The 25,975-nt window shown below is 42.1% G+C and overlaps 1 protein-coding gene and 1 non-coding gene across 2 annotated transcripts in view; both read right to left on the bottom strand.

Moving 5' to 3' along the window:
* Window positions 1-8,338: 8,338 nt before the first annotated feature.
* On the bottom strand, window positions 8,339-8,474 carry LOC144288164 (small nucleolar RNA SNORA46). Its single transcript, XR_013356149.1, has one exon. It is a non-coding gene; the product is annotated as a small nucleolar RNA SNORA46 (small nucleolar RNA).
* Window positions 8,475-13,142: 4,668 nt separating this feature from the next.
* GTF2F2 (general transcription factor IIF subunit 2) overlaps window positions 13,143-25,975 on the bottom strand; it is a 147,071-nt gene continuing 134,238 nt past the window's right edge. The window contains exons 7-8 of the mRNA XM_077855623.1: window positions 24,557-24,700; window positions 13,143-13,799 (exon numbers count right to left, since the gene is read on the bottom strand). Of these exons, the coding sequence (XP_077711749.1) occupies window positions 13,680-13,799; window positions 24,557-24,700 (264 nt within the window). The 3' untranslated portion in view covers window positions 13,143-13,679. The remainder of the gene's footprint in view (window positions 13,800-24,556; window positions 24,701-25,975) is intronic.

Genomic DNA, 25,975 nt, shown 5'->3' with positions numbered 1-25,975 from the left:
TGTCTCTGCCTCTCTCTGGGTCTCTCATGAATAAATAAAATCTTAAAAAAAAAAAAAAAGAACTTGGGGTGTCAGGGACACCCGGCGGGGCTCTGCCGGTTAAGTGTCTGACTCTTGGGTTTGGCTCCGGTCATGATCTCAGGGTCATGGCATCGAGGCCCACATTGGGCTCCTCACTCAGCAGTTTGCAGGAGGTTCTCCCTCCCCCTCTGCCCCTCTGCCTGCATGCTCACTCGCGCGCGCTCTCTCTCTCTCTAATAAATACATCTTAAAAAAAACCAAAACTTGGAGCTTTATTGGAATATAGAGCTGGGGCCCCTCCCGAGGGATGTTTCAGTGCCCTCCGGGGAGCGCCCAGGCCTCCGCATTTCACCCCCTGGCCCCCGGGATTCTGGGGACTTGGGGGCATGGAGAGTCCCAGGCCGCAGGGAGGCCGCAGCTCCGCCACCATCAGGCCGCGGGGGGCGGCTCGCAGCCCGGGGACTGAGGCGGCTGCCGGATTCCTTGAGATGCTGCTGCTCCCACGGCCACGCGGGTTCTTTCCCCTGACGCGGCCTCGAGGCAGCCGGCCTGTGCGGCCTGTGCGGGACGCCGTTCCTCCCTTTTGTAGGGGGGTGGTCCACCTTCTCCCCGGAATCCTAGGAATTCCAGGAACTCTAGAACTGGAAAGGCCTTTCCCCCTTCATTTTCACCCGCCCCTTAGGATCCATGGGGGGCCTTCCCCCCAGGGCTCTATTTCTTCAGTTGGGGACCTCAAGGCACAGAATCATACAGAAACAACAGGGGGGCGCCGCCCTCGGGTGGAGCTGGAGGCGCTGGGGCTGCTCTCCGGGGTGCCCAGCCATCAGCCCTTCTTCCACCGGAAGCCTCCCCGCAGCTGGGCCTGCCTCCCGTGCTTCTCCCCACCCATCAGGTTAGGGGTGGACCCTGACCAGGACAGACAGCCCTCCGATTTCCCTGGGAAATCTGGTGACGGGGACCCAGAACTAGTCAGCTGTGGGAGGCCGAGGGGCAGAGCCAGGGCGACTGGACGCCGGAGCTGGCCCTGTGCTAAGACAAAGCAAGACGCACGCTGTGGTCCGAGGGGCCTGACGCCTGCGGAGGCTCCACGGAAGGCACGGTTGGTAGGACAGGGCGGGCAAGAGCTGGGGGGCAGCTGCAGGAGCCCAAGTGAGCGCAGAAGAGCAACCCCTCCAGGCTTGGGAGGCCGGCTAGATGGGCCAGGCCCTGGCTTAGAAGCCCAACCTCTCAAAACCAGAAAGGACGTCGGGGTTCATCCTTGCCAACCTCTCCCCTAGGACGGACCCTCTCTTTCCCGCTCACCAGCTTCTCCTAGGCCGCCACAAATTTCTCCTCCAGACTACTGGTGACAGCAGCTGACCTAGGTGGCAAATGTAAGCATTCGGTGTGCGGGGGAACGTGGAACCCGGTTCTAACTTGCTGCTTCGTACTTTTCTAACGGATGTGATGCCCTTGCCAATCGACATATTCGATTTTTTTTCATGAGGATATCAACCAACATGGCCCAACTGAAGGTTGTCTTTTTTTTTTTTTAAGTTTATGATTATTATTTTAAGATTTTATTTATTTATTCATGAGAGACACAGAGCGAGCGAGAGACAGAGGCAGAGACACAGGCAGAGGGAGGAGCAGGCCCCATGCAGGGAGCCCGACATGGGACTCCATCCCCGGACTCCAGGATTATGTCCTGGGCCCAAGGCAGGCGCTAAACTGCTGAGCCACCCAGGGATCCCTATTAGTAGTAGTAGTAGTAGTAGTAGTAGTAGTAATCTCTCTCAACATTGTGCTCAAACTCAAGACCCGGAGATCAAGATCGTGTGCTCTTCCGACTGAGCAGCCAGGGACCCCAACGAAGTTTTTGTTTTTAGATGTGATTTTTTTTTTAAGGTTTTATATATTTATTCATGAGAGACACAGAGAGAGGCAGAGACACAGGCAGAGGGAGAAGCAGACTCCATGCAGGGAGCCCGACTTGGGGCTCGATCCCGGGTCTCTAGGATCACGCCCTGGGCTGAAGGCGGCGCTAAACTGCTGAGCCACCCAGGTATCCCTTTTTAGATGCGATTTAAAAGAATCCTGTTTTTCTTTTTTGTCTTTTCTCAGTCGGTTACTTGGTATTCACCTGCAACTGCATGCAGGGGTGCCCTCGCTTCCCCGTACTAAGTTTGCAGGCTAAGGTTTGATAGGTTTAATCGAATAAGGACTCCCCACCTTCAGAAGCTGCCACTGAACAGGTCCGTCTGCCCGAGCTCAGCGCAGGGCCGGCCCACATCCGGCAGAGCACACGGCAAGAGAAAGGCACACTGGCTCTCTTCCCGGATCGTGGCTCCATGAGGAGGAAGACTCCTCGTCCAAGGGCAGGAGGCTGCAACCGGGCATGTTGGGAGGCAGCACCATTAGCAAAAGCTGCAGCTCAAGCTGCCTTGAGTTCTGACCGCAGCGCCACTGTGACACAGTTAAGAACCCACCTTGGTTTTCTCTGCTTTAAAAAATAGATCCCTTACCTCCCCGGTTACAGTAGGAAATCATTGTTCAAACTTGCCTTTTCAAAGATTTAGCAAATCGGCGATGGGTTTCTCATCCCTCAGGGACACTTCTCGAATATGCTGTGGGCGTATTAATGACTCAGTCCATTGTTGGCTTTTCGGGGACCCTCTCCCAATGGATTTAATTCAAGGCCTCTAGCTCTTCGCTCTTGGAGATGGAATGTACCTCCTCCCTTAATGCTTGGAGAATTGTCAGGGAACAGAGCAGGTTGGCAGGCCCTGACTGGCCTCCCACCTTTCCCTGATGAGAGCATCCTGCAGACTCCTGGGCTGGGCAGCACTGGAAGCCCGAGTCTCCCCTGGCAGCCGCCCGACCCCAGCATCTAGGGTGGCACCTAGGATGCAGCAGGGTGAAATTCAATACGGTCTGATGCAGTCGATCCTCTTCTACAGTCTTCTAGGGAGAGGGTCCTCCTTGATGGCAGGACGGTTTTTCCACAACTAACACCCAGGGGGTAGAGCTAGAGCGGTATGTATCTTTGGAGTGGCCTTGACGTCATAAAAGGTATGCTCTCCCTTTGGGCTTTGCATATACACATATATATGACATATTTCACATCTGTGCTATACAAATTGCTGACATACTGTCATTGTAAAAATATACACATAAGGACAAATCCCACCTTGCCTTGCCTCCCTATCCTAGTCTCCCTAGATGGAGCACTGTGAAAAGATTGGTGCGTTTCCTAATGTTTTCCTGTGTGCTTACAGAGGTATGTGCTCATGTAGAAATACATATTTTGCGGGGGGAGTACCCAGGTGGCTCAGTAGGTAGAGCGCACTTTTTTTTTTTTAAGATTTTATTTCTTTGAGAGAGAGTGCATGCACATGAGCAGGAGGAGGGGCAGAGGGAGAAGCAGGTTCCCCCTGAGCAGGGAGCTCGACTCGACTTGACCAGGACCCTGAGATCATGACCTGAGCTGAAGGCAGATGCTTAACTGAGCCACCCAGGCACCCCTCATTCTCAATCCTAGATCACCGGAAATCTCTTCACCCTGGTCCTGCCACTGTTCCATCTGACAACAATGATTAGGTATCTTCTAGGCGTTAAAAGAGCACATGACTGTTCATGACCATGAAGTAGATAGAGCATTCAACTATTGGTCTCAAGGTTGTGAGTTCAAGCCCCATATTGGGTGTGGGGCCTACTTAAAAAAATGTATTTTGCTTTTATTAATATAAATAGGACCTTACTATTAAGTTTTGAAACTTTTTATACTTAATGAACCCTTCCCAGTCAATATATTCATCCAATATTTAACTGTTGCAGACATTCCATAATATAGATGAGTCATAGTTTATTTACCATTTCCCCGTTAGACATGTTTCCATGTTCATTCTACTTTTTATTGAAGTTCGACTTGCCAACATATAGAACACCTAGTGCTCATCCCATCAACTGCCCCCTCAGTGCCTGTCACCCAGCTACCCCATCCCCCCACCCACCTCCCCTTCCACAACCCTTTGTTTTCCAGAGTTAGGAATCTCTCATGGTTTGTCTCCCTAATTTTTCCCACTCAGTTCCCCTCCTTTCCCTTATAATCCCTTTCACTATTTATGTTCCCCGTATGAGTGAAACCATATAATGATCGTCCTTCTCTGATTGACTTACTTCACTCAGCATCATACCCTCCAGTTCATCCACGTTGAAGCAAATGCTGGGTACTTGTCGTTTCTAATGGCTGAGGAATATTCCACTGTATACATAGACCACAGCTTCTTTATCCATCATCTGTCGATGGACACCGAGGCTTCTTCCACAGTGTGGCTATCGTGGACACTGCTGCTGTGAACATTGGGGTGCAGGTGTCCTGGCGTTTCACTGCATCTGTATCTTTGGAGTAAATCCCCAGCAGTGCAATTGTGGGGTCGTAGGGCAGGTCTATTTTTACCTCTTTGAGGAACCTCCACAGTTTTCCAGAGTGGCTGCACCAGGTCACATTCCCACCAACAGTGCAAGAGGGTTCCCCTTTCTCCACATCCTCTCCAACATGTGTTGTTTCCTGTCTTGTTAATTTTCCCCATTCTCACTGGTGTGAGGTGGGATCTCATTGTGGTTTTGATTTGTATTTCCCTGACGGCCAGTGATGCAGAGCATTTTCTCATGTGCATGTTGGCCATGTCTATGTCTTCTTTTTTTTTTTTTTTCTATGTCTTCTTCTGTGAAATTTCTATTCATGTCTTTTGCCCATTTCATGAATGGATTGTTTCTTGGGTATTGAGTTTAATAAGTTCTTTTTAGATCTTGGATGCTAGCCCTTTATCTGATAGGTTATTTGCAAATATCTTCCCCCATTCTGTACGTTGTCTTTTAGTTTTGTTGACTGTTTCTTTTGCTGTGCAGAAGCTTTTTATCCTGATTTAGTACCAATAGTTCATTTTCGCTTTTGTTTCCTTTGCTTTCATAGATGTACCTTGCAAGAAGTTACTGTGGCCTCTATTTAATTTTTTAAGCTAGGTTCATTGGCATATACTTCACATGCAGAAGTTATTTTTTTTTAAGGTTTGAGACAGAGAGAGATCACAAGTGTGAGCTGGAAGGAGAGGGAGACTCCTCAAGCTGACTCCCCACTGAGTGCGAAGCCTAGTGTAGGTCTCGATCATACGACTGTGAGATCATAATCTGAAATCAAGAGCTGGGTTCCATAGTGTAATGGTTAGCACTCTGGACTCTGAAATCAAGAGCTGGCCACTTAATCAATGGAATCACCCAGCTGCCCCGAAGTCCCCCCTTTAAATGTGCAGGTTAGGTTTCAACACCCACAGTTCTGTAACCACCACCACAGTCAGGACTGCCATCACTAAGACCTTCCCTGGTGTCCATCATCAGTCCCTCTGCACACGTTCAGCCCCAGGCAAACACTGACCTGGGTTGTTGGCCGTCTAGTTTTGCTATTTCTGTAATGTCCTAGAGATGGAAGCATACTGTATGTAGCCCTGGGAGCCTGGCTTCTTTCACTCGGCACAGCGCAGACGCGATTCACCACACGGCTGTAGCGGCAGGCCCTCTGTCCTCATTGCTGAGTAGCATTCCGGCACAGGCCTGCACCCCATCTGTTTTATCTGGTCACAAGCTGGTGGACATCTGGCGGGGGGTGGGTGGGTGGGTGTTTCTTCCAGTTTTTGGCTATTAGGGTAAAGCTGCTATAGACACCTGTGTACAGGGTTTTGTGTGTGCACGGATGATTTTCACTTCTCTGGGGCAAATACTTAGGGGTGGGATTGCTGGGTTGTATGGTGGTATGTTTAAGTTTACAAAAAGCTGCCCAACTGGTTGTCAATGTACCTGTGTGATTTTGCACCTCCATGAACAATGTTAGAGAGCTCTAGTTGTTTTGCATGTTCATCACCACTTGGGACTGTCAGGCCTTGGAAACTGCAGCCCTCTTGATAGGTATACAACATTCTTGTGGTTTTATTTGCAGGTCTCTCAACCAGTGATGTTGAGTAGCTTTTCTGTGCTTAATTGACCATCCATATCCTCTGGATGGGGTGTATGTGTACATCTGCTGTTCATTTTTAATTTTTTAAAAGATTTTATTTATTCATGAGACACATAGAGGCAGAAACACAGGCAGAGGGAGAAGCAGGCTCCCTCTGGGGAGCCCGATGTGGGACTCAACCCCAGGACCATAACCCGGGCCCAAAGCAGACACTCAACTGCTGAGCCACCCAGGAGCCCCTACTGTCCATTTTTAAACGGGCTTTTTGTTCTGTTATTGAACTTTGAGAGATCTTCATACAGTTTAGATCAAGTCCTTCTAATGTTTTATATTTTCTCTTCTGTACGATTTTTATTTTTAAAGGTCTATTTCAGAGAGAAAGAGAGAGAGAGAGAAAGAGAAAGAGAGAGAGGAAAAAATATGCAAGTGTTAGCACGGGGGAGAAGGAGAAACAGACTCCCTGCTAAGCAGAGCCTGATGTGGGGCTTGATCCCAGGGCTCCTGGAATCATAACCTGAGCCGGAGGCAGATGTTTAACTGAGCCACGGACGTGCTCCTCTTCTGTAGGATTTTTTAAAAGGTTTCCTTTCAACATCACTGATGAGAGATCATTGTTTCTGAAGTGCTATCAGTAGTTTCATGCTACCCTGGTATCTCTTTGGAGCTTCCCATTTGACAAATTTTAGTAACTGCAATATATTTGACATCTAACATCGTGTTATTTTAGGTATACATGTCGATCTGATACATTTATCTATTGTCAGATGACTGTGATTTTAATAGTTGGCACCTCTTGCACACAAAATTAGTCCATTTTTGTGGTTGGGTTATGATTTAGTGTCTTAGCAAATGTGATCATTATAATCTTTTTGTCTACATTCACTACACTGTGCATTACCTCTAGGATTTATTTAACACTACTTGTAAATTTGTACCCTTAAACATCTCTTCCACCCTCCACTGCCCCCAGTCCCAGGGACTGCCATGTTACTCTCTGCTTTTATGAATTTGGTTTTGACTCCACATAAAAGTGAATTCCACATTTCAGACTATTTGTCTGTCTCTGATCTCACTTAGCAGAATTCCTTCAAGGTCCACACATGGCAGGATTTTCTTCTTTTTCACGGCTCAACAATATTCCTGTTTTAAAAAAATTATTTATTTAAAATGGGCATGCATATACAGCCTTGATAGCCTGTTTTCATTTCTTTGGGTATATATCCGTAAGTGGAATAAGTATATCTATTTTTAATTTTTGGAGGAAACTCCCTATTGTTTTTCATAATGACTGAAACAACTGCATTACCACCAATATAGTGTATGAGGGTTCCCTTTGCCTCACAGCCTTGCCAAGGCTTGTTATCTCTTCTTGTCTTCTTGAGCTTAGCTATTCTAACAGGTGTGAGGCGGTATTTTCTTGTCATTTTGATTTGCATTTCCTTGACGATTAGTGATGTTTAGTATCTTTTATGTACCTGTTGGCCATTTGGATGCCTTCTTTCAGCTCTTCCAGATTTTTTACCTGCAAATGTAAGTCAGGCCAACCGCGCACCACAGTGGCCAACCAGTCATCACTGAGAAAAAGGATAAAGAACTCTGTCTTCAGCCTCAGCTCTTACTTAGGTGAGGAGTTACTGGGCCTTCATTAGTGAAGTGCATCTGACCCCACTTAGCTCCTGCTCCCTATTTGTCTTTATTAATTAGGCTGCAGGGGTGGGAGGATAAAGGATTGGGACTTCAAACTTCTAATATGTAATTCACGAAGGCTGGTTTCCACTGTCACTTCAATTGGGACTATATTAAAGAAATGTGTTCAGGGACGAATCAAAGTGGAAGAGCATGCTGCAAATAAGGGAGCAATTAGGTTGTTTGCATATTTTTGAACTTGAGTGTACGACTGAAGGAGAGTAGTCCTGCCTAGCTGCTCATCCATTCCACCTGGTCCCAGGCAGAGATCGCTTGCCCTCCACATTCTTCTATCAGGCCAAGATAGGACTCAACATGTCAAGCCACACTTCTATACTATACCAAGCTGAATCTGAGTACTGAAGGTGTGTGTGGGTTCTCACTCCTACCACCTTGTGGAGTAACACCGATGCACCTGTTCTTTCTGTACTTCCTGCCCCCTGAATCTTACTGAACTCCCAGACCCTTTCAAAACCCACTTCAGGAAGTACTCTGGGAAGGCTTTCCTGTCTCCCCAAAGATGTAAATGATCTCATTCTCTGTGCTACTTCCATATTTTATATATTTTGAATATGATAAGAGTACTTTCTACATGTCACAGTGTCCTAAGTGCCATATATTGACTCATTTTTAAAAATATTATTACATTCCTTAACTCTGTACAGCAACAGCAGAATGGCACAAAGTTGGCTGTGCAACAGAGAGCCAGCAATTCTTTCGCACTACAGCATAACCAAGAATGGGGACGATTCTATTCCACAGGCTTCAATACAGTGCTGATATACTGACTCATTTAACTTCCACCATAATTCTGGGGGTAGATACTTAGATATTTTTATTTACTTCACAGAGGAGGGAACTACCAGGCACACAAGCAAATAACCTGCTCTAAATGACCTGCTTTGAATCCATGCAGCTCTTAAAACATTCTTCCATGTACTTCTATTGCTGCATTTAATACACTATGTTGCTGTTTGTTTCCTTCCAAGTTTTCTTCAATACTGTGAGGCTCTAAAAGCAAGGACCTGGGCAGCCCGCGTGGATCAGCGGTTTAGCGCCACCTTCAGTCCAGGGCCTGATCCTGGAGACCCAGGATCGAGTCCCATGTCAGGCTCCCTGCATGGAGCCTGCTTCTCCCTCTGCCTGTGTCTCTGCCCGCTCCTCTCTCTGTTTCTCACGAATAAATAAATAAAATCTTTAAAAAATAAAAAATAAAAGCAAGGACCTGTTCATATTGAGCTCTGGATCCCCATTACTTGGCAGTCCCAAACTGATGGACCTCCTTCGTGTTTACTGGGCCATCCATGGCAGAGACACTCAACTGGGCCTGGCCAAATCACCAACTTTCTCATAAGCTGGAGTGGTCTAGAATTAAGTAAATCAAGTACATCGGCCATCTGCAGTCAATCTTGGGAAATACCTCATCTGAATCTAGAGCAAAGAAAAAGGAACATCATTCTGTAAGAAACTCCAGAACCTCAAAAAAAATTGGAAACTAAATCTCTCAAGGCAAAACAACTCAGAATCTAGAATCGACTCTTTGGATTCAAGAAAGCGAACTCACGAGACTTTGCTTGCCCATTGGTAGGTCAATCACGACTCCGTAATATTAATAACAAATAATACAAACTACAAAAAAATCAAATGGGAGACAGGTGAATTACAGCTGAGGGCAATCAGCAGCATGCACCCATAAAAGTACACTTAACACACATAATAGCAACTAAAAGCCTGCAGTGCAGAGTACTATTCTGGGATTTGAGTCTGACTCTGCCCCCGACACCTGTATGACCTTGGCTAGGTTCAACCTTTCAATACCCGATGTTCCACATCTATAAAACACAGGCAAAAGGAGATCCATGTTTTACTGTTGTTATGAGGATTAAATGAGTAATAGGAGTCAGATGCTTAGCACAGTGCCAACGTACAGTAAGGGTCCAATAAACAAGAGCTATTATTCTTCCTGCTTATTTAGCAACTGAGGCAGAGAACTGCTGGCATGTAAGGCACTTATTACAATCACCCATCAGCCTTTGCTCCTGGTGCCTGGCACACAGGGAGTATTGAGTGGGTTTTTGTGGAATGAATGAATCGCCAAAGTGCTCTCCAGGCTTCCGTTTAAGGAGAGAAACTAGAATGGCAACCAGAAATAAGGCCTAAGTGTCCCCAAGGTCTAGTCCAGTGAACCCTTCTATTAACGAGATTGATGTATTACAGACGTCCACAGTATGTGTTCATAATAATGATCCTTAGCCTTGTATAAATCCTCTTCTGTTTTAGGAATTTTCAATGGTTAAATTACATTCAAAGAAGTTTTAAAATTAAGTATGTATTACTGCATTCAAAGGCTTTAAGAATTGGAAATCCATGTAGAGCATAAATGGCCACAATGAATTAACTGGAATATTCTGATTGATTGCAACACTCAGTTCACACTTCTCTGCCCACACAGCGTCGTATCCGTCTACATTCTCTATTTCCCACTAGACTGTGAACGCCTCTGATGTCTAGCACTTCAGTACCCACAGTGCCTGGGACATAATCATGGTCAGTAAATACTTGCCAATAAACTGCCGCTGTGCTCGGCGGCCTCGTCACATCACCGTGCTTAATGCAGCAACATAGCCTTTTGGTGTATTACATTCCCACAAAAACGATACAAATTTCCTATCTTAAGATTTTTAATTACAAATTTCAACATTGAAAAATATGGTACGCTGTGAGAAAACCTTCTTTTAAAGAAAATCCCTTAAAATTTGGGGATCCCTGGGTGGCTCAACGGTTTGGCCCAGGGCGTAATCCTGGAGTTCCTCATCAGGCTCCCTGCATGGAGCCTGCTTCTCCCTCTGCCTGTGTCTAGCGCCCTCGCCCCGTCTCTCATGAATAAATAAATAAAATCTTAAAAAAAAAAAAAAAAGCAATCTGATTCCTCCTCTTACACATGAAGATATTAGGCTCAGGAAACTGCTCTGCACTCATGTCAGAAAGAAAACTGAGTTGAAAAAAGAAAACCCGCTTATCACCTCCTGGACTCCTACCCAAGTACCAGGGAAAATGGCCTGTGTACTGGCATGAAAGGTGGGTGCCCAGGAAGTGAAGTCCAACCCTAAAGCCCAGTGCCCCCAGGCTCCTATCATAGTCCACTGGGGTCTTTAACACCTATCGAGGCCTAAGAGAAGCTGATCTAAAGTACCCTACTTGGGTACTTGAAGTGTAGCAGGGACTAAAATTTTAGCAAGAGGAACTTGACTTTAAAGGAGGGAGTTCAGTTTTCATCCTCTCAATAGGGAGGTTTTGGTGTTTGCATTAAAGTAGGATGCCAAAGACAAACCCCCTTTCTCTCACAACTTCTTCTGGGGTCTGCACCATTTTCCTGGAGGGGAGAGACTATGTATGAGGGGGAAGGTTTCTGGAAAAGTACACTCTGGTTATTCACTTTGGCCTGGAAGCAGAATTCCCCCAAAGAGTGATCAGGACTCAGTGAGTTGGGCAGGAAATGGTTCTATGAAAATGGACATTATCTATCTCTCAGAGCTATTCTTGAGGATTAAACGAGGTATTTTAGAGCATTTATAACACACTGTCAGGCACATAAGGGCATAATAAGTGTTTACTCTTATTTCACTGTTAAGTACCAACAATGATGAAAATAAGCCTCAAGGAAAATTTGTTCATAGACCATTAGGAACAACTGCAACTCTGCTGAACTCCTTAAGGGCTGCTTCCAATACAATAGAGCAAAAACTGTTTTCTTTTTTAAGATCTATCATTTTAGAAGTTACTGTGGCAACATGTAATTTCAAATGTTTCCAATGCCCAGCAATCATAATATATTTACTACAGTTTGTTGGTTAAAACATCCTATAAGTGTGTATACTAGCTGAGTTTAACTAAGTCACCTATGAAACACGGCCCTCCTGCACTCTTATGGTGTGACCTCTTACCAGATGTGTCTCTCTCTTACTAGCTTTCCCCTCTCTCAATCTCACAGTGGTGATAAGGGCTTAGGACTCCTACTTCCTGATTGTTGGCTATCGAAAGCATGTTTATAGAGCAAGAGCATTCTGGAATAAAAGAATACAGGAACCAGAGTCAGTCTCCTCCATTATCAGTAGCCTATTTTAGTATTAAATATGAGAGCAGTTCCAAAAAAACTAGTCCGGAGTGGTACCGCCTAGATTAGCTATGCCACTGAACAGATAACAAGTGTTTAAGAGACTCGAGCAGAAAAAAAAAAAAAGAAAAAAAAAAAAAGAGAGACTCGAGCAGATACTGTCAGGTGTGATGAGGTAAAAGAGAACTAAAATAAGCTGAAGAAACCAGATTTGCAGAAATACCAGAGCAGGGCTTCAGATGAGACACAACTCTGCCCTGGAAGTTCTACCAGCAGCTACAAAGCTCAATCTGGCAGGCACTGCCACCATAAAAACAAAAGACAGAAGTAGAGGACATAGAAGTCTGCTTCTGGACTGGACCTGGCAGAAGTCTGGCAGGACCAAACATCAACAATAGAGAAGATTTGGAGGAAGATACATGCTATGAACCAACCCCATGACAGGTATCCAGAATTCTCAGTTCTATACAGATTTGTCACACCATTATCCATCTGCTTCCTGACACTGAGTCTCAATCAGAAACTGGAACATAAGGGGGAGACATTTGGTTCCTGCACCAGAACAAAGTAGAATAAGACCACCCTCCCTCATCAGAATTTTATTTTACAGTGGGGATGCAAAGATTCAACATTTTCTCAGCCCAGTATTACTCAACCTCAGCATGTTGGTGTTTTCCTGCTAAAAAAACCCCAAAATACAGAAAAATATTTATCTCAATGGATAGTTTTTTCCCTTTGATTTGCTTTAATTATATAACATTTTCTTAAATGTTTCGCATTTGCTACTTCTTGGTTGCAAACATACAGAAACAGCCGACAAAATTAATGAATAAAAAGCAGCTTTTTCTTGAGTTTGTTAAAGCTTCTTTTGTTTTGGTGGTCTTGTTTGTATGTTTCTTTTTGTGACTGCCTGACACATTATCAGCCTCACCCCCGCAATCCTCTTTTAGTTTGTCAACATCATTTGTCAGAAGTCAATACCTGCCAGCTGAGTATGCAATAAAATTCTGGAGCAAAGCCAGTTTCTGAGAAGCTTATAATCTTGATGGGAAAGACATACCTTGAATTATTAGAAAAATATTTAACTTCTAATTCTTTTAAAAGTAAATAAAAGAGGGGTGCCTGGTTGGCTCAGTCTGTAGAGCATACAACTCTTGATTGTAGGGTGGTGAGTTCAAGTCCCATGTTGGGTGTAGAGATTACTTAAATAAATCTTAAAAAAAAAATAAAAGCAAATAAAAGAAATACTCATTGGCCAAGATTTTTTCCATTCCTCATGTCATTACACTAGGGTTAAATATGCAAGCTAATGATGAAAATTACTGTCATAGGTACAAACATAAAATGCTCTTTTTTATTAAGGGGTGTGAATATGAAACATGATCACCTGTAAAAATAAATAAATAAAGACGGCTTTGTTCTTTGACAATATCAGAATAAGGAACTTTGGCTTTTTATTCCTTGTAAGACTTTCTGTAGTTGACTACTTTTTTCTTGCTTTGTCATTCCCTTCAGATTTGTATTACCTCAGATCCTCAGAGATAAAACAAGGACAGAGAGTCCTCATTTAGAAAACATTTCCTAATTTTTACATTTTAAAAGTTAATATTTAAAAAGAAAAACCTTAACACCCCCAACCCCTCACCCCATTCTGAATAATCTAGTTTAATATAAGCCTATAAATAAGTTTTTTTCCTCAAAAAACTTAAGTACTTTACAAGAATTACTGTTTAAAAAATTCACCTAGGGAAATTAAAGTTCCAGTCATTTTACCCCTATAATAGATGGTACTCAAGTATTTGAGTCTCAGTGGTGTTTCTTTAGCATCACCCTTTAGTTGTTCCATTAGCATGCTGGCTTAGAGTCTCCTTAATCACTCTTTTCTTCTCCTTGATAATGTCTATACTCTGGCTTCAGCTCCCATGTGTTTTTGTGCGTCCCTTTTACATTCTGAACACCAATTTCTTTTAAGATTTCCTTCAGGTACCCCTAAAAAAAAATAAAAACAACCCAAGATAAGACTATGAAGGCAGGAAACAAAATTTAAATTAAACCATACACCAAACCACATTCACAAGTAATAAAAATCATGATCTTGAAAGCTCAACAAGATTTCTCTTGTTATTGGATTAGAGCCAGTCATTTCAGAAGCAGTAGCATAAATATTTTTATACATAAAAAATAAAGTTTTGGGGATGACAATATTCTAGAAAGCAAGTACATGATAGGCATCCAGAATTCTCAATTCTATGGTGACTTTTCAAAAATTTGCTCTCAGGCCACTTGTTTTTCCTGTGCAATAAGGAAAGTTATTATTCGTGTTTAGTATTGTTCTTATCTTGACCAAGCTTGCCAAGACAGAGTAAGGAAAAAGAAGTGATGATAAGACATGCTAAAAGCCATGGGGCCTACAGTATTCTCATGCTTGATTCCTCCAAAGGAGAGAAGTGACCAATGACATAGGGAACAACTCTGTTTTATGTTATTTTAGGTCCCTGAAAACTCAATACACATTAACCAAGTGATTCCCTGTATTCAGGGAAATGATGGCTGTGATAAATATAATTATAAAACCCTACCTTTACTTGCCAACGCCCAAGGCCAAAAAGCATTCCAGTATAAACTAATATAAATTATAGTACTTCCTTCTTGGAGACAGAAAAGTTAATTATTTAAAAGTGTTTTCTGGGGCACCTGGATGGCTCAGTTGGTTAAGCGTCCGCTTTCGGCTCAGGTCATGATCTTGGGGTTCTGGGATCAAGCCCCACATTGGGAGGGTGTCACTGCTCAGTGGGGAGTCTGCTTCTCCCTTTGCCCCTCCCCCCACTTGTGACTCATTCTCGCAATGAATAAATAAAATCTTTAAAAAAGTGTTTTTTTTCTCCCTTGCAGAACCAATCCAGTAACATTTTGTGTATATGCTTCAAAGAACCAGTTATATTACTAGTGACTCACCCTGTTGATAGAAAGAAGATGTAATATATTTTTTTTTATTACAAGGCACTGTAATAAAAGTGCTTGTAATAAGAAAGTGCATCTCAGTGCGCTGAAATGAGGCACTGATTAGAAAAATGACTGAGAAGCTCTTACGAAGATATTTAAGGCAGTGCTCTTCTTGGGGCTGGACTACCTGCCTCAGAACCTCATGGGAAACTTGTTAAATAAGTCTCATCTTGGGGATCCCTGGGTGGCTCAGCGATTTAGTGCCACCTTCGGCCCAGGGTGTGATCCTGGAGACCCAGGATCGAGTCCCACATCAGGCTCCCTGCATGGAGCCTGCTTCTCCCTCTGCCTGTGTCTCTACCTCTCTCTCTCTCTCTCTGTGTCTCTCATGAATAAATAAATAAAATCTTTAAAAAAAAATAAGTCTCATCTTAGGCCTAGTGAATCAAAATCTCTGTGGCCAAGCCTGGGAATCTGCATTTTCACAAGCCTCTAGGAGACTCTGATTTAACTACACTCAAGCTCCCAGGTATCTGCTTTAAAGGTTCGTTCAGCTCAAATACTCTAGGATCTTGAGTCCTTGAAGTATTGCTTAACTCTCTGAGCCTCACAGTCATTGGGGATTCTGTGTTAATGAACACACAATCGAATACCACCTTTTACCGACTGGTATAAATACTGTTTAGAAGATCCTTTCATTTAGGGGTGGGCTGTCACCCAGAAACAACAGCTGATTAGCACTGGAACTACAGAGAGTTCCTTACATGGCCCTGGTTGGCTTAGCTGGACTACTAGTGTGGCCTTCCCATTTCAGCAGCCAGGGCCCAGCAGGTGGCAGCAATGAATCAAATGAGGCCTGGGTTTCCCAGGAAGAAGGCTGCTTGCCTCCCACACCTTTCTCCAGTTGCCTTCACTAAGGGATCTGTGCCAATGAGTAAGCATAAAGGCTTGAGACATCCAGGTAATATGCACATCTGCTATCTGCTGCTTCAAATCACATTTTAAAAATGGGACACTGTTCATAAGCTACTTTCTAATTAAACAGTGTTCATTAAGGGAAAAAGATGTGCTGGGGACAAAAGATTTTCAGTTTAGACGCCAACAATGACATCTTTGTAAAATTCCAAAGAACCATTTATTGTGAAGCTGGCTATGAACCTGTGCACAAACAATCAAATAACTGGCTGCTCTGGGTCAAAACTGAAAAGAGCAATCTCTGGGAGCACGGCGGTTGTGAGACAGAAGCTCTCTTGACCTCAAGCCTAGCGTGCCTATTCATAATCCAGATACAGAACACGAAAAGCCTCAAAAGGGTTAAACACAAAATAGTAAGAAAGTCTCAAGCGTACGAATTCAGTTGCTTTCGTGTGTAGCCCACACTCATTTTGTTAAATTAGTAGAAGGCTATGGAATATTTTGTTTTCTTAATGAAAAGTCACTCTTTTTTTCAACAATCAGAACAGAATGAGATAGGCAGTCTGTCAATCTGTCAGGTAACCAGATGGGATTAAGGTCACGATATCTAGCCATGGTACGGAATTCTTTTTTGGTGGCAGGTGGGGAAGAGTACATTTCTCGAGTTTTAGAATGTTCCAAACTGCAATCTGGAGCCATTTTACTCTAACCAAATGAATTAACTTGGTACAACTCATTAGTAGAGAAAATAACAGTAATGAAAGCGAAACACAGGTCACAAAAATCCCTGAAGGAAAGACACAGGTAGGGAATAGTGAGATCATGTCATTCCTCTGTTGAAAAAATTTTAATGACTTCCCTTTGGGCCTACAGGTTAAATTCCAAACTTCTTCTTCCCAGGCATCCATTCAAGCCTGCCTTTTCCCCTTGGCCTCATCTTCTAAGAACTCCCTGAACACATACTTGTCATTTCTGTGTTTCTACATGCTTCTAGTTTTCTCCATACACTGTTCCCTTTCCCTGTCATACTTAACCCCTTCCCTCAAATCAGGACACCTCACCCTTGAAGACTGCATGAATGTCACTTTCTCAGACCAATTTTCCCTAACTGTCCTATCTCTTAGATTTACATTTCACACTGTATGTACTTCGATGATAGCCCTCAATCTACATTATAACCCTCGACTCACATGCCTCTCTTCCATCAAACACGTGCTCCTATTACAGCGGCTGCCTGCACATCACAGACTCTTAGGGACTTACACTGAAAAGACAGGGTATGTTGAAGAATAAACAAGGGAACTAAGGGGATTTGTTGGGGGAGGTGCTTTGAGGTAAGATCACTTAAAAGGTCCACAGGACTAAACTACTCAAACTCTAGTTCTTTTCATTTTAAGAACTCAGGCTCTAATTAAGTTATAGGGCAGTGACTCAGTTTGAGAAATACAAGTTGACTGATTAAACTGTATTACCTGATTCTGAATGACATTCATTACTAAGAGTCTGTATTATAGTGATAAAATATTGTTGGGGACAAAACCAGCTGAAGGAAAGATTTTAAAGATTCTAACAGGATTGAAGATGAATTGGTAATCTAACTTTCCTTTTATAAAAATTCATATATTCCCAAATATTTATTTTAGAACCTACAATGGGCCAGGTGGAGTAGCAACACAGTCCATCTTCATCCTCAAGAGTTTACAGCTTAAGATTAGGGCATGTGAGTGGGAGGCAAAGGCACAGAAGCAGGCAATCATAAAGCGCAGTGATAAGGACAATATACACAGGATATTATGGGAACACTGAGAAGGGGCACTTAACCCAGCTGGAGTCGTGATCTGAGGTTTGGAGGATGTATAGTTCATCCTTTGAATTGAACAGCAATTCTGTGCAGAGATCAGGAGATACTAGTTCTTCTCCTCTCATACTAAACACTGACTTTCCAATTTCATCTTTTGCTTGACCACCTGCATTTTAAATAAAGGATTCTAGAACTCAGTAGATCACCTTTATGTGACACAGGATTGGAGAGATTTCTCATTACTGCTATGTGCAGTGCTGCAGAACAAGATCTGAAATAAACTGGCTCAGGTCCAGCAACCCTTCATCAAAGGGATGTGTGGGAGAGTATTTACAGCAAGTCTGAACTGCAGAGAAAAAAGGGATAGAACATTACTGCTTCTTTGGAAGGAAAAGGCAAAGCAAATACTGGACCAAACAGGTGAAGTGATTAGGATGTGATTTGCACATTTGTGGGTCAAGATAACACTGTGGTGGCCCAAAAGCCAGAAATCCACAGATCAAATTCCTAACACCCCCGATCCACAAATCATGACAAGTCTATGTAGAGTTGCAAGGCACACTAGCCTACTACTGCAGTCTTTCTCTTTCTCCTTCATTCCTTCCCTCCCTCCATCCCCACCATTTCTCATATCATCTTTTTCTCTACTGCTATGCTAACCAATTCTCAAACCAGGAATTTCATTTTTTTTTAAAGATTTTATTTATTTTTTCATGAGAGACAGAGAGAGAGAGAGAGAGAGAGAGAGAGGCAGAGACACAGGCAGAGGGAGAAGCAGGCTCCATGCAGGGAGCCGGATGTGGGACTCGATCCCAGGTCTCCAGAATCAGGCCCTGGACTGAAGACGGCGCTAAACCGCTGAGCCACCCAGGCTGCCCCAAACCAGGAATTTCAGTTAAGCACTATATATATATGTAATAAATTTACTATGTCTAAATTCCTAGAAATTGGTCAAAAACATGTATCTTTGACAAAGAGCTGATCACCAAGTATTAATGCTTTAAGTGAGCAAATAATATGACCCTATTAGACGTCTAGTCACAAAATCTGCCCAGAAAGGTTAGACTGAATAAACAATATGCAATCCATAGCAAAGATGGCACTGGTTAATGCTAGTCACCAAAGGGAAGTCCTTCCATGCTTCTTAAAATTAAAAAAAAAAAAAAAATTTTTTTTTTAAAGATTTTACTTATTTATTCGTGAGAGACACACACAGAGAGAGAGAGAGAGAGAGAGAGAGAGAGAGAGAGGCACAGACACAGGCAGAGGGAGAAGCAGGCTCCATGCAGGGAGCCCGACATGGGACTCGATCCCGGGACTCCAAGATCATGTCCTGGGCCAAAGGCAGGCGCTAAACTGCTGAGCCACCCAGGGATCCCCTTTCTATGCTTTTTATAAAATGATCCAAGGCAAGAAGGGCATTATTAGGTATGTATAATTTCAAAATATTATTTCAAATTATTTGTGTGATTAAAATAGAAGACTTACTGATAAAAATGTTAGTGGCTCCAAGGCACAAAATTCTTTCATTAAAAAAACAAAGTACACATTACGCATAAGCTGCTAACAAAGGCAACATATGTTTTCACTCCTTTGAGAAAACTGCAAACAGGATAGGGAAGAGGACGTTGGGGATTCTCTAGGACATGGGCCATGTCAGTATTTTTATCCTCTTTTTCTTCTGGCTTCACCCGCATTTTCCTACTAGACCCTGCCCCCTGTATCCTCTCCGCTCACACAGGTTGCTCTCCTCCCTTTGTAAAACTCTGAGAAGAAATGATAGGTAGTATAGTGGTCAAAGCACAAGCCCTATCTTATGGCTTAATCCAAATTCTAGAAGAGCAATTTATTACTGTATAAGTATCTGTGTGCTGGTGGTCTATCATCTCACTCTTAGTAACACTCTATCTGCCTAGCACTGGCAAGTGAGTCCTGTTTGCATATATCACATGAACAAAGTTTATCTCCTTTGGGCCCAAACTTTAAATTATTTGTTTAAAGATGTGCTTTCTAAACTGTATTTATTTGTATGCTAACCATAACTTAACCTTGGAATACTGCAAAATGTTCCAAGGTTGAGATATGATGGCTTCCAACTAGGAAAGTGTATATACATACATAATTCATGTTCAAACTGTTAATACAATCAGAAATGTCCAAAACTTAACAGTAGCAAAACCTAAAATCCTTTTCAGATGAACATAGGGGAAGGGAAGGAAAAATAAAATGAAAACAGACGGAGAGAAGCCATGAGAGGTGTTTTTTTTTTTTAAAGATTCTTAATTATAGGGAACAAACAGGGTTGTCAGAGGGGAGGTGGCTGGGGGATGGGGTAACTGGGTGATGGGCATTACAGAGGGCACTTGAAGTAATGAGCACTGGGCATTGTATGGAACTGATGAATCACTGAATTTTACCTCAAACTGATAATACAATTATGTTAAATTGAATTTAAGTTAAAAATTTTGAAAATAAAATAGAAAAATCAACAAAATTCAACAAAAAGGAAATATGAATTCTTACATTTAGAACCATAGCAACCATCTATTACTGCAGAAGGTATGAAGCATAGTTTCAAATGTACAAAAAATAAAAAGATATTAATTGGTATAGTTATTAGTCTATTTGAAAATACTGCTAGAAAATTAAATGGCAACCACAGAGATCATAGGTATATATTTTACCAAAAGAGAATTTTCAGTAAATTAGCTAGCACTCCCAATGATGAAATATATTATCCATCCTTAAAATATCTGGAACAGAGAGTAAAATTTTACCTTAGAGCAACAGTAGATAAAAGCTCTTGGTGGCTAAGGATTAAAAAAGGATTGATGACAATCTGGCAGTTAGTTCCTCAGGTTAAACAGTTATGAAGTGACTGAGCAATTCCACTCGAAAGAGAAATAAAAAACTATGCTCACATAAAAACCTGTACAGAGATGTTTACAGCAGCTTTATTCAAAATAGCCAAAAAGCAGAAATAACTCAAATGTCCATCCGTGAGTGAATGCATAAACAAAATGCTGTGTATCTCTATAACAGTATACTAGTTGGTAATAAAAAGTGATGAAATACTATAGGTGCCACAATGTGGATGAAATCTGAAAATATTATACCTAGATGAAAAGAATCTCCTAGTCATAAGAGATCACATATTTTATGCTCCTAGGTATATGAAATGTCCAGAGTAGGCAAATCTTCACAGATAGAAAGTAAAGTAAATTAGTGTTTGCCAGGACGCCTGGGTGGCTCAGTGGTTAAGCATCTGCCTTTGACTTGGCATGATCCTGGAGGCCCCGGGATCAAGTCCCATACCGGGCTCCCTACATGGGGCCTGCTTCTCCCTCTGCCTATATCTCTACCTCTGTGTGTGTGTGTTTCTCATGAATAAACAAATGAAATCTTAAAAAAAAAAAAAAATCAGTGTTTGCCTAGGGTAGATGTTGGGGAAGGGGAAGTAACTGCTAATAGGTATAGAGTTTCTTTAAGAAAATGTTCTAAAGGGATCCCTGGGTGGCGCAGCGGTTTGGCGCCTGCCTTTGGCCCAGGGCGCGATCCTGGAGATCCGGGATCAAATCCCACATCGGGCTCCCAGTGCATGGAGCCTGCTTCTCCCTCTGCCTATGTCTCTGCCTCTCTCTCTCTCTGTGTGACTATCATAAATAAATTTAAAAAAAAACATTCTGAAAAGAAAAGAAAATGTTCTAAAATTGATTTTGTGGTGATGGTCATATAACTCTGTGAATAGATTAAAATCTGAATTTTAATAAAAAAAATACGTGTGTGTATTTTTTAAAATTTTATTTATTTGAGAGAGAGCAAGAGAGCAAGCATGAGTAGTGGGGGTAGGGAGCAGAAGGAGAAGAGCAGACTCTCCACTTAGCAGGGAGGCTGTAGAGGGGCTCAATCCCAGGACCCTGAGATCATGACCTGAGCAGAAGGCAGATGCTTTTAACTCCCTGAATCACCCAGGTGCCCCTGAAAATTAAGATTTTAAATTGCAGGGGAGGGTGTAGGAGACCTATCTAGTTCATAACAACAAATTAACACCATTTTTTATTAGCAAATTATGATGGGTAAGGTAATATTTTTAATAAACAGTGGCTAATTGTGTATCGGTCCATATGTACTAGAAATACGATGGAATTAGAATATCTGTCTTGGGACATTCTAGAAGGAATGCATCTATAAAGCTGCAATATGGAACTGAAACTACAAGGTCTTCTGCCAACAGGCTTATCCTCTGGCATCTCAGTTCTCCTGTGAGAGAGAAAAACTGGGAAGCTGTGAACACTTATCCACGGATCCGTGCTTTCTTTAGTGCTGAGACCACTGCAAAGAAAATGATCTCTTTCCTGAGATAATTTCCATAAGGATGGAATACAATTCAAATAGTTATTTTATTTTTTTAAAGATTACTTATTTATTTGAGAGAGAGAGCCAGAGAGAGCGTGCGCAGAGCTAGCAAGAGAGAACATGGTCGGGGAGGGGGGTGCAGAGGGAGAGGGAGAAGCCAACTCTCCACTGAACAGGCAGCTCTGCAGGGCTCGATCCCAGGACCCCGAGATCATGAGCTGAGCCAAAATTAAGAGTCAGACACCATCCACATGCCCTATACTAAATTCTATTTTTGTTTAAGCTAGTTTGAGTTGAATTTCTATTCTCTGCAACTGAAAGAGTCTCAACCAATTCACAAATCTATAATAGCATATACTTGTGTGTGTGTGTGTGGGGGGGGGGTTGTTTTGTTTTGAATTTTTTTTTAAAATTTATTTATGATAGTCACACAGAGAGAGAGAGAGAGAGAGAGAGAGGCAGAGACACAGGCAGAGGGAGAAGCAGGCTCCATGCACCGGGAGCCCGACGTGGAATTCGATCCAGGGTCTCCAGGATCGCGCCCTGGGCCAAAGGCAGGCGCTAAACCGCTGCGCCACCCAGGGATCCCTGTTTTGTTTTTTAAAGTAAGCTCTATGTTCAACATAGGGCTTGAACTCACAACTCCAAGATCAAGAATCACATGCTCCACCAAATGAGCCAGCCAGGCACCCCTATAACAGCATATACTTAAAAGTAGAATTTTGGTTTTTGACAGGAGAAATAATCAGTAGGTCAAATTTTCTAGCCATTTTATCCTTTAAAAAAGTCTATCTTCTTGTATCTTACCAAAGCCAAATTTTGCTTAAATTACTTCTGCTCATGCCTTTATTTAAATCTATCTGCAAACAAAGTTTGAGGGTTAGGTTAACATTGCCTTATTGCTGCAATGGCTTTGTTTATTGAGAGCCCACTTTGTGCAAATCAAACTGCCTACTGAGCATTATTTAGTGCTGGGGAACTTGAAGTATGGGCATCAATTGGTTCAAAGTCAAAGGCACCCAAATCTTTGCCTAGGCTTTCCTGTTAATTTTAACTTGCTTTATTAAAAAGCATGCAAATTGTTTGATTACATAGTTGAATTAAATAATGGTCTGCTGGACTGACATGAGTAGGGATTGTTGATTTAGAAGGGATCATCAATAATTAAATATAAACTTCCCTGGACCGTGCCCAGAAATTGGGTGGATACCACACAAGGAAATCATCAGAGGTTTGGTTATAACAAGGGCTGATTTTCAATGATACTTTTAGCAGAAAGGCATGGTTCGTGGAACACTGGTAAATGGCTGCTATGCGAGAGAACGAGGTGTCAGGGCTCAAAGTGGTCTTGGCAGTCTGGTGTTTCAAAGGGAGCAATTAGGTAAAGTTCTGAATGGTTTAAATTTTGAAGGAAATGCTATGTATGCTTCTATTTTACAGACAAAATACAAAGGAAGACTAGGCATAACAAATTCAAGGTGATAGATCAAAGACTGCAGGGGAGAAATAATAGGCTTCTTCTGGTATTTCACATTGAGGGCTTAACAGCCCAAATTTAAACCATATAAAACAACCCTTTAAATGGATATCCTGTTTCTGACTTTACATCAGCTAAAGAGCTTGGCCTTTTTAAAATCGGCTTATTTGCCCTTGATGAGTAACTTTAACTCCTTGATTGTTTATGCAAGTCACATACTGGTCAATGAGAGAAAATGAAATAAACGGAGGAGTTGAATTCACATATTCTTGAGCATACTAGCAAAGTGGACAAAATGATAAAAAACTAGATAAAAGGGCAGAAAATAAAAGATTCCATTTAATTTTTAAAAATTCTGTAAATAAACACTGTTATAATTCAATTAGCTGCTTTGCTAACATCCGATTAAGAAAGTTAAACAGAAGGAAATGTGACTCGGAGATTGGAGAAAAGGGATTTGGATCCCTTGTTACCAGTGTTTAAAATGGATTAGAAATAACAGATTGTTAGCAAACAGGCACAAAAGTTTGGAGCAAGGATAAAAACTGATTATTTATAGAGCAAACGTAAACTTTCTAAAATATCAATTTAATAAATTTTTCCTTAAAAATGGTGAACAGGCCAACCCAAGCACCACCTCAACAAGTGCCGAGGGGCAGTACAGTTCAAGTTTAAAAGGACCTAATATTAATGCTAAGTAAATTCTGATTAAATTTTAAAAATCCATTAGAGTGGGACACCTGGGTGGCTCAGTGGTTAAGCGTCTGCCTTCAGCTCAGGGTATGATCCTGGGGTCCAGGGATCGAGTCCCACGTCGGGCTCCCTGCATGGAGCCTGCTTCCCCTCTGCCTGTCTCTGCCTCTCTTTCTGTGTGTCTCTCATGAATAAATAAAATCTTAAAAAAAAATCCATTAGAGAATAGCCCACAAGACAGGGATAAACACCCTCATCATGACAGATCAGTATGGCTCTTAAAAGAAGCAGTTCCTCTAGGGGGCACATTTTCAAATAAATAAAAGAAGTTGAGTGGTTCTGGGGAGAGGTAGGGGAACAAAAGAAAGACTAGAAATAGTACAAAGACTTTAGACTTAATGTCAATAATCAGTATGAAGACATCTTTTCTGAGTGTTGGAAATAAACCCGGACGTCAGCATAGGTGCATGTGAACTGCTTCATATATGACACCCTTCCTTCAGTAACATCGTCTACATGAAGTAGAACATATTTAAAGGATCAATGTGAGCAAGTACGTACCACAGGCTGCTTTGTGATGTCCACCAAGTCCTTAAGATTATAATACTGATGTTTCTCAAATGCCGAAAATAGCATGTCTAAAACGTGTTGTTTATCAGCTCGAGCTCGTTTTCCATCTTCTTTCTTTTTCCTTTCATATTCAATCTAGGTGCAAACAGCAAAAAGTAATAAAGGCATGAATTCAACATGGTCATTTTGAAAGACAGGCATTCTCTTTTTAGCCGCCCCCCGCCCCCCCCAAAAAAACCCGATTAATTTCAAGCAGCAAGGCAGCAGATTAAAGAGCACTGGGTTCAGAACCTGGGTCTTTACTGCTCCGGGGGCTCCTCAGACCTTGAGGGATCTAAAAAGGTATTAACATGCCTGCTCGTAAACCAACTTCATTCCTTCCTAAGGCTTTATATAATGTCTCCATATGCCCCTATTTTAGTATATGTACTGCTGAAGCCAGCACTCCATATGCCCCTAAATAGCCTTTCCTTGCCAAATTTTACTATTGTAAAATAGTTTACCTAACAGATGCAGTTTGATAGGTAGCATCTTTCAAAATTGAGGTTTTTCAAGACAGGTAGGGGATTGAAAGGCAGGCAGGTTACATAAGTTCTCTAGGAAGTGCAAAGTTTAAGAAGCACTAGCAAAAGGAAAAGAACATGGGCAGTGAGGAGGCCTTTTCTCCTTCTGACTCAGGGTGTTTCCTTGAACGTGTTTCTTCTCTCATAAAATGAAGTAAGCTTACTAATAGAAAAGGATAATTACATACTCAGTACCAGGCACAAGCAAACTGTTTTTCCAAAATCCCCATTTTATCTTCGAACATTCATGTGAACTCTAAAGTGTCACCTGTATAATACACTTTTATTTGTAATATAAAAATAAAATACCTCCCATTAAAATAAAAATGACACTCTAGGAGCAAGTGGTATATTTGTCCTGTAGTTTTATGTACTTCTATGCATACCAGTTTGAAAGCAATGGCACTAAAAGAATGTATAAACTCTCCGAGACAGATATTTGATAAAGAGATTTGAACATTTGTTTAAAAAAAAGAAAAAAAATTACTTTTTATTAGGCAACCTACTGAATGGGAGAAGATATTTGCAAATTATATATCCAATAAGGAGTTAATATCCAAAACATATAAAGAACTTTTACAACTTAACACCAAAAAAGACCCCACTCCAATCTGAAAAATGAGAAGAGGACCTGAGTAGACATTATTCCAAAAACAAACATATGACCAACAAACACAAAAAAAGATGCTCAACATCACTAATTTTCAGTGAAATACAAACTGAAACCACCTTATACCTGTCAGGATGGCTAAAATCAAAAAGGCAAGAAGTAGTAAGTGTTGGCAAGGATGTGGAGAACAGGGAACTCTCGCACACTGCTGGTGGGTTTATAAATTAGTATGCTGTG

This window comes from Canis aureus, chromosome 17 (assembly GCF_053574225.1).
Source record: "Canis aureus isolate CA01 chromosome 17, VMU_Caureus_v.1.0, whole genome shotgun sequence".
Lineage (NCBI taxonomy): Eukaryota > Metazoa > Chordata > Mammalia > Carnivora > Canidae > Canis > Canis aureus.
The sequence above is the reverse complement of the archived record's forward strand: the minus strand, read 5'-3'. Positions and strand labels throughout refer to the sequence as shown.